General features: G+C 46.3%; 1 protein-coding gene across 2 annotated transcripts in view; it reads left to right on the top strand.

Annotated features, from left to right (window-relative positions):
- Positions 1-230: 230 nt before the first annotated feature.
- Atxn10 (ataxin 10) overlaps positions 231-8,356 on the top strand; it is a 108,840-nt gene continuing 100,714 nt past the window's right edge. The window contains exons 1-3 of one of the 2 annotated variants that reach the window (XM_069999845.1): positions 231-523; positions 1,000-1,059; positions 3,333-3,428. In XM_069999845.1, the coding sequence (XP_069855946.1) occupies positions 408-523; positions 1,000-1,059; positions 3,333-3,428 (272 nt within the window). In that variant the 5' untranslated portion in view covers positions 231-407. The remainder of the gene's footprint in view (positions 524-999; positions 1,060-3,332; positions 3,429-8,356) is intronic. The other variant, XM_069999846.1, reaches the window with a different exon arrangement.

Raw genomic sequence — 8,356 nt, 5'->3', positions numbered from 1 at the left:
TCCTCAGCACCTTCTATGCGCCCCACCACGGGGCACCACCCATCGCTCCACAGTGCTCCCCGGGGGGCACCCCGTACCCCCCACCTCCAGACGACCCCCAGCCCCGTCTCCGCGCGGGACTTCCGGCGGCGCCCCCTCCCCTCAGGCGGGACTTCCGGCGGCGCCCCCTCCCCCGCGAGCCGCGTCGTCGTCCGCCCGAGGGAGCGGGCGCTGCGCTGCGGCGTCTTCCTGCGGGCAGCGGCCGGGCCGGGGCGGCGCGGGCGGGCGCGGCCTCCTCCCTCCTCCTCCTCCTCCTCCTCCTCCTCCTCCTCCTCCTCGGCCGCCGCCTCCTCCTCGGCCTCCTTCCCCGCGCCTCGTCCCCGCCCGCTCCGCGTCCTCGCCCGCGCGGCCGAGCTGCGAGCGGCAAGATGGCGGCGCCCAGGCCTCTGCCCGCGCGGATGTCGGGCGTCCTGGTGCAGGCGCCCATCCAGGACCTGGAGGCGCTGCGCGCGCTCACGGCTCTCTTCAAGGAGCAGCGGAATCGGTAATGGCGGCGGGCGGCGGGGCGGGGCGGGGCCGCGCGGCGGCGGCGGCGGGGTGTGGAGGCCGCGTCCCCCCCGGCCCGGCCGGTCCTCGGCTCGGCGCGGGCTCGTGCGCGGCCCGGCCCGGGGGCGGGGGAGTGTGGGGCGCGGCCCGGCCGGGGGGGGGGCGGACGCGGCCCGCACCGCACCGCACCGCACCGCACCGCACCGCACCGCACCGCGGCAGGGCCGCCGCCCGCCCGCGCTGCCCGCGCGGGGCTTTGCGGGAGAGGCCTGCGGCTCGGCCGGCCGCCGCCTCCCAGGCCCGCAGACGGGGCCCGCAGACCGGAGGGCCGCGCGCCTGGCCCTCCCGGGCGGGCCGCCGGCTCCAGCCCGGGAAGCCGACGTGTGCGCGGCGGCGCGGAGCGCAGGACGCCCAGGGACCGACGCGAGGCCCCGCCCCGCCCAGCGCTTGTTTGCTATTGTTCTTTTCTCCTAGATCTCAGTTCCTTCTAATGGTTGGTGGAATGATGTTGGACAGACCCACTGGCCGGACTAAGTACGGATGCATGAAATAAAGCATATGGAAATACAGAGTGATGTCCTCATTACCCCCACGCCCACTGCGTGTTTGCTATTGTGTTCTGGTTCTCAGTTCCTTCTAATGTCGGATGGAATAATGTTGGACTACGTGAAAGAATGCATCTTAAGTCTTAGCGTCTTAGCATTAAGCATTTGTGATCTCCTCACTCAACACATTCCCCCCCCCCCCCCCCATCGTTCTAGCTGATGAAGCGGGAGCTGGAAGTCTTTGTTCTGCCCTAGGGAGCTGAGATAACACCCAGCCCTGGGATTGGGCTGGGGAGGCGGCAAAGGGCCAGGAACTTGAAGGACTGGAACTGCTGCTCTTGGGTTGGTCAAGATGGTCACCTAGGGCCCCTTTTCTAACCCAGACTGCATCACTCGCCGGCCTCCGCTCAGGGTAGAGGGGAAGAGCGCTGCTGCCTGCAGCTGAGGCCTCCAGGCCCTGCTCCTTGGGTTTTGGGCAGCGTATTAATTGATGCATTGTTATACAGAGACATCTGTTGATTGACTTAATGCTTAGGCAGATCTCTACCCTGTGGGAACCACACCTTAGGGACCATCCATGTATTAAGCACCACTATAAACCCGTTTCTTTGTAAACACATAATATGTGTACATATGTATACACATACATGATTAAACTGAAGTATGTACGTATGTACACGCAGAGTGAGATCCCATGGTACAACCCGTTTGAACAATTTAGCAGTTTAACAAAATACAAGGAAGCTCTGAAACATTCTTGACTAGGGGGTGGGGGATAGATGATCAGACAGGGCAGGAGCCTGAGGATGGTTGTGATTACTCAGATAGATAAAATGCAACCTGAAATCTGATGAGACTGGTCTGCAGAGGGGAGACCAGAGGAGAGGGACTGACCAACGCATTGCTTAGATAAATGGCCATGTTAAAGGGAAACATCCCTGGACAACTACCTGAGGATAAACAGGTTCAAGGCTGAGGATTGAGGGTGAGGAAATGAATGTGACGTGATCCCTTTTATCAAGTATTTGAGGAAATCACCGTAGAAACAAGTTCGAATGGATTTCTGTCCAGTGCTGATGTTGGCACCGGATGTGTGAGGCGAGCTGGGAAAGGCCAAGATTATAGCAGCTGCTGCCTACCGATGAGAGGGCTACCGCCAAGAACGGTGCAGGGTGGGAGGGGCAGGGGATGTTTCCTGGTTTGCAGAGAGGACGTTTGCAGAGTGAAACATGGGTGATGTGGTCCAGAAAGAAGCAAAATGAACCCTCAGAGAAGCAAGTAGGAAATAGACAACAAAAATGAGAGGAAAGGCAGAAAGCAGTAGTAAGATTGTTTTCTTGGTGGAACAAAAAATTAGTGGAGTCTTAATGTGGCCCTGAAGTGTTAGATTCTGTCTGTTGTGGTAAGCTGCATCACTGGGTGGAAAGAGCAATAACCTTGGAATTGCGTAAATTGCGTAGTCCTGAATATGAGTCTTGGTTTAGCTCCATGGACTTAACTGTTTCTTATCTTGAAAACGGAATAATAGCCAAGTGTGGTGGCTCATTCCTGTATTCTCAGATACTTGGGAGGTGGAGATTAGGAGGGATGATGGTTTGAGGCTGGTTTGGGGAAGAAGTTAGCAATGCTCCATTTCAGTCAAAAGCTAGGTATAGAGTTGCACATCTGCCATCCCAGCACCTCCAAAATGAAAATGGTGCAGTACTAGCTACTTGTAAGAACTGTGAGGATCTGTAAGGTGTAGCATCGATTTATGCCAAGTAGATGCTGCTTTATGTATGACCTGATATTAAATAACTGTGAACCTAATTGTGTTTAATTTTCCTTATTGAAAACAATTGAAGCTTTCAGAAAGATAATAGCCTATCCTAATTTTGAGGTTTACAGAGAGGGATCCTAGGATCTTATTAAAAAAAAACATTGCTGGATCCCGGTGGCTCACGTCTGTAATCCTAGCTACTTCAGATCTGAGAGCTGAGGATCTTGGTTTGAAGCCAGGTATGGCAGAAAAGTCTCCGTGAGACTCTTATCTCCAGTTAACGACTCAAAAAACCAGAAATGGTGGGGTAGCTCAAGTGATAGAGCCTTGGCCTTGAACACAGAGAGGCTCAGGGACAGCACTCAGGCTCTGAGTTCAAGCCCCACAACTGACAAAAAGAAAATTCTCACACCCCCATTTTAGGTGTTTTTAAATATGTTCACAGGTCTCTCTGTCCTTCAGGAGGAGGTAGTGTGGCTGAAGGCAGTGATTTGTTTCTGAAGCAGAAAATTAGGGCAGATGAGACCGAGTGCTTCTCAGACCAGATCGTCAGAGGGATTACAGCTTTCTCTGGGACCACTGCAGGAGGATGCTCACATGTGGGTAACAGCCGCTGCTCTGGGGAGACCCCGAGCCACATGGGTGAGGACAGGAATGTTACTGCTTCAACCTACTGACATTTGGCGGTAATCATTAATGCAATCTAAATGCTTTATGCTTAGTATTCTGTAGCCAGCTTCTTGAACAGCATGTTAGTCACTAACTTGCTAAAAGTTAATGTATAGTAGAAAATGTAAGGCTTTTTTAAAAGTACGTAATATATACTAACATACTTCATACTTGTTTAGCATAACTTTCTCTCTTTCCAGACTGAGGGTAGAGGTTTTTGAGGGTTTTTTTTGTTGTTGTTGTCATTTTCCTGTTTAGGTGTTTGAATTTGATGTCTTAGGGAATTGACAGCTAACATTTAACATTTAACATTTAACATTTAACATTGCTCTCAGTTTTCTCTCTTGCTTCTGATACTCCAGTTACACACATTAAGCCTTGTACTGCATCCTCTATTTATGGTCGCTTTTCTGTACTTTTTATTATTTTTCTCTTTAAACTGTAAAAATTTTCCAGCTTGCTTTCTAGTTTTCTGAGCCTCCAATTTGCTGTCATCATTGTGTTCTTAGATTCAGGTACTATGTTTTTGAGTTAATGTATTTCCATTTAATTCTTTCTAAATGGATTTCTGTTCACTGTTGAAATTTTTATTGTTAATCTCTATTGAGCATATTAATTACAGTTGTTTTAAGGAAAGTGCCTGCTAAGTCTTGTGTGTTTTTTTTTTTTTTTTGTATTCAGTCATGTGGTCCTGTCTTTTTTTTACTGAATACAGAATATTGTATGTTGGCCATTTGAAGCCTTTTCAAAACAAAAATCAACCTAAAAACTATTTCTTTCAACAAATGGTGGTGGACTAACTAAATTTCTTTCTTTTTTTCTTTTTTATGTGGTGCTACTGGGGTCTGAACTCAGGGCTTTGTGCTTTTCTTGCCTTATTTATTTGGCTGGCATTCTACCACTTGAGCCATGCCTCCAGACCAAAACTAAGTAAGTGAAGGTTGAGCCAAATTTTTCAACCAAGTGAAGGTTGAGCCAAATTTGAGAGCATTCATAAAAATGCTGCAACATGGATTATAGATGTAAACAGACAACGTTTAGAAGAAAACATAAGTGACTTACCTTTGCGACTTTGCGCGTAGCCAGACATTTCCTGTCTGCACTACAAATAGCACTCACCATGAAAATAAAATACGAACTTCATCAATTGACTGTATCCAAATTGAAAATATTCTACCAAGACATTCCTTTAGGTGAAAAGGCAAACTACAACCTCAAAGTATTTGCAACATAAATGTCTAACAAAAGACTTGTGTCAGAATGTATAAGATAGTCTTCCTCAAAGCTATAGTTCACCTGGTTGTGGTGGCTGAAGCCTGTAATTCTAGTTGCTTGGGAGGAAGGGAATTGGCAGCCCTGGCAAAAATAAGTAATCATCTTAACCCATGGCTGGTCATTGAACGTAGCTATTATTCTAGCTATGGGAGCAGTACAGTGGCTAGGTTTTATCCTTAATAATATATGTGCACAAGTAGAAAGAACAGAGCCCAGTTGGCCCAGGCATATCCAGTATGAAAAGGGGCTGGAGGTGTGGTTCAAGTTGTAGAACACCTGCGTAGCAAGCTGAGGCTTTAAAAGTTCAGCCCCTCCAACACTGCCAAAACAAAACTAGGGCAGAAAAAAACCCTACAACTCAATAATTGGAATTTCCATTAAAAATTTGGCAAAAAGTATCCTTTACAAAGATATATAAATGCCAGTAACTTTATGATTAAATACTCAATGTGATTACACATGAAGGAAATGTAGTTAAAACCATGATAACATTTCATACCCTTTTGGTTGATTATTATCCAAGACATAGGAGAGGACAAGTTGGTGGTAGATATATAAAATGGTGTGGTCACTCTGGAAAACTGGTGGTTCATTGAAAAGCTAAAACTCTGTTAGGACCAAGAAATTCACTCTAGTATATACACCAAGGAAATGAAAAAAGACAAATATTTTGTAATGCAACTGATACAAAGTACCTATAATAGGCAGATTCCTAAAGACAGCCAGAGGCTACAGGCCAACAGGTTTGGGGCAGAAAGGAATGTTTAAGAGAGGGTTAGAAAAGTGCTTTATCCCTTGTAGTGAGGCTTGAACTCAGGGCCTGGGTATTGTCCCTTTGCTTCCCCCCTGCCCCGCGCCCCCCCCCCCGCGCCCCCCCCCCCCCCCCCCCGTAGGTCGTGGGGCTTGAACTCAGGGCCTGGGCACTGCCCCTGAGCTCTTTTGTTCGAGGCTAATGTTCTACCACTTTGAGCCACAGCGCCACTTCTGTTTTCTGTGGTTAATTGGAGATAAGAGTCTTAATGGACTTTCCTGGGCTGGCATTGAACCAGGATCTTTAGATCTCAGCTTCCTGAGCAGGTAGTATTGTATAGGCATGAACAACCAGCACCTGGCTTAGCTTTTTTTTTTTTTTCCCTCCTCAAGGCTGGTACTCTACTACTGCCAACTTTTTTGTGTGTGTGTGTGTGTGTGTGTGATTAGTTGGAAATAAGACTCTTACAGACTTCCTAGACCAGGCTAGCTTTGAACTGCCTTCTTCAGATCTCAGCCTTCTTAGTAACCAGTATAAGAGGCACAAGCCACTGGTGCCAGTCTTAAGAGAGTTTCTTATCAGCTAATCAAGTTTTAGAAATAGGTAGTAGTGATAATGACTATTTTGTAGATGAAAATCAAGCCAAAGTGGTCAGTTTTATGTTGTATTTACCACAACAAGAAATAAAGAACTATATAACACATATGCCAAAATCCATTGATGTTATTTCTTCTCTCATTGAATCCCTTCTATTTCTTTTTCCTTCCTTATTGTTCTGGTTAAGAAAGCTAGTATATTGAATAAGAGTAAGAATGTTGGACAGCCTTGCTTGTTCCTGACTTTAATATGATGTTGGCTATATAGGTTTGTCATATAGATTTTATTAAGTTCATGTATATCCCTTCTATTCCTAGTTTCTTGAGTGCTTTTGTTTTATTAAAAATCAGAGTGCTCTATTTAACCAAAGGCGTTTTCTGCACTGATTATGATGATCATGTGATTTTTGTTCTTGATCTTGTCTATTACATTTATGTATGTTGAGCCATCTTCACATTCCGATGATGGTATGTGAGCTATAAAATGTATTGTTGAATTTGGTTTACGAGGGTTTTCCTGAGATTTTTGCATCAGTGTTTATCAATGAAATCGACTGGTTTTGGAATGAGTTTGATTACTTTTGCTTCATAGAATGAGTTTGGTATCATTTCTTCCCTCTCTGTTTCATGGAAATGTGTGAGGAGTACTGGTGTTAGTTAGTTTGAGGTCTGGTAGGATTTGACAGTGGCGCCATCTGGTCCTGGGTGGCAGACTTTATTACTACTTCAGTCTCACTGTTTGTGCTATAGTTTTAAGTGATTTATTTCTTGTTAGTTCCATTTTTGTAGGTCAACTGCATTTATAAATGTATCAATTTCTTTTTGATTTTTCAGCTCATTTGAATGTAGGTTTTTAAAGCATTTCCTCATACACTGGGTGTGGTAGCTCACTCCTGTAAACCTAGCTTCTCAGGAAGTTGAGATCTGAGGATTGCCCAGGCAGTAAAGTCTATGAGACTTATTTCAAGCACTTCTTGACTGGCAGCTGCCAGAGTGGAAATTATGTGAGGGCAGGTTCTCCTTTGCTACTGTAGCCTTAGTACCTACTTTTTTTTTTTTTTTAAAGCACATAATGAACATTTGGTAGTATTGACTTACTCTCTTGAGCCATTAGACATAAGATGACAAGATTGAGGAAAGACTAGTTAGGTAAGGACAGGACGTCTTAAATATAACAGATGTCTATGGTTTCAAGGGATAGAAAATGACTTGTGATTCTTTTTTTTTGGTGTGTGTGTGCGTGCGTGCGTGTGCATGCACGCTAGTCTGGAGGCTTACCTCAGTGCCTTGATCTACAGTGCCTGGGTGCTATCCCTGAGTATTTTTTGGTTAAGGCTAGTGTTCTACCCGTTGGGCCATAGCTCCACTTCTGGCTTATTTTTGGGTGCTTAATTGAGGATAAGAGGCTCATGGACTTTGTATCCTGATCTGGCTTTGTACTGTGACCCATAGATTTCAGCCTCCTGAGTAGCTAGGATGACAGGCGTGAGCTGCTGGCGCTTGGCGACTTGAGATTCTTAATTGATTGCATAAATACATGCTTACCGACCTTCATAAAAGATGTGAATAGGTTTAGTGTTTTTGAGGCCGACATACCACAGAAGTAAAAAAAAAAAAAACAAGCCCTCATCTGGATACACACAAATGTACATGTACACACACACATGTGTTTCCACAAGCATTACTGAGCCTGTGGCCAGCAATAGTCATTGACTACACCAGAAGAACAAAACAACCCCCAAAACAAAAACCCACAGGATTCATCAGCTTAGCTAAGCACACCATATGGTGTATTGACTCAGGCATGATTCAGTTCAGCTTTGTTGAGAGAGGACCTCAATTAAGTCCCACTATAAAAAGAACTTTGTTGAGTGTGATGGCAACTTCCTTTCTTTTTACCTATGCCATGAGCTGGAAGACCACAGGGAGCCATTTGGTAAGTAAGGTATTCTGACTCAGCTTCAAAGTGCGGAATGGTCAGCGTGAGCCACCTCTCATTCAATTATCTTAAGTGGACAAAGTAGACAGGAAAGGGTTTAAGCCAGCAGATCAAAATAAATAAGGTAGGGTTCAGCCTCCCAGAACCCCAAGAGGAGAGGTTCTGTCTTCCATTCTTCCGGTCTTTTGTTGTGGTTCCTCAGCCCAAGGGCTTGGTTGCTGCACTGTGAGTAAGACACGGAAAAGCAGAGGAGACTGGACTGGTGAGGCTGAGCCAGCTGTCGCGGCCACAGCCTAG

This window comes from Dipodomys merriami, unplaced genomic scaffold, assembly GCF_024711535.1.
Source record: "Dipodomys merriami isolate MVZ:Mamm:240054 unplaced genomic scaffold, mDipMer1.0.p SCAF_55, whole genome shotgun sequence".
In the NCBI taxonomy this organism is placed as follows: Eukaryota; Metazoa; Chordata; class Mammalia; order Rodentia; family Heteromyidae; genus Dipodomys; species Dipodomys merriami.
The sequence above is the reverse complement of the archived record's forward strand: the minus strand, read 5'-3'. Positions and strand labels throughout refer to the sequence as shown.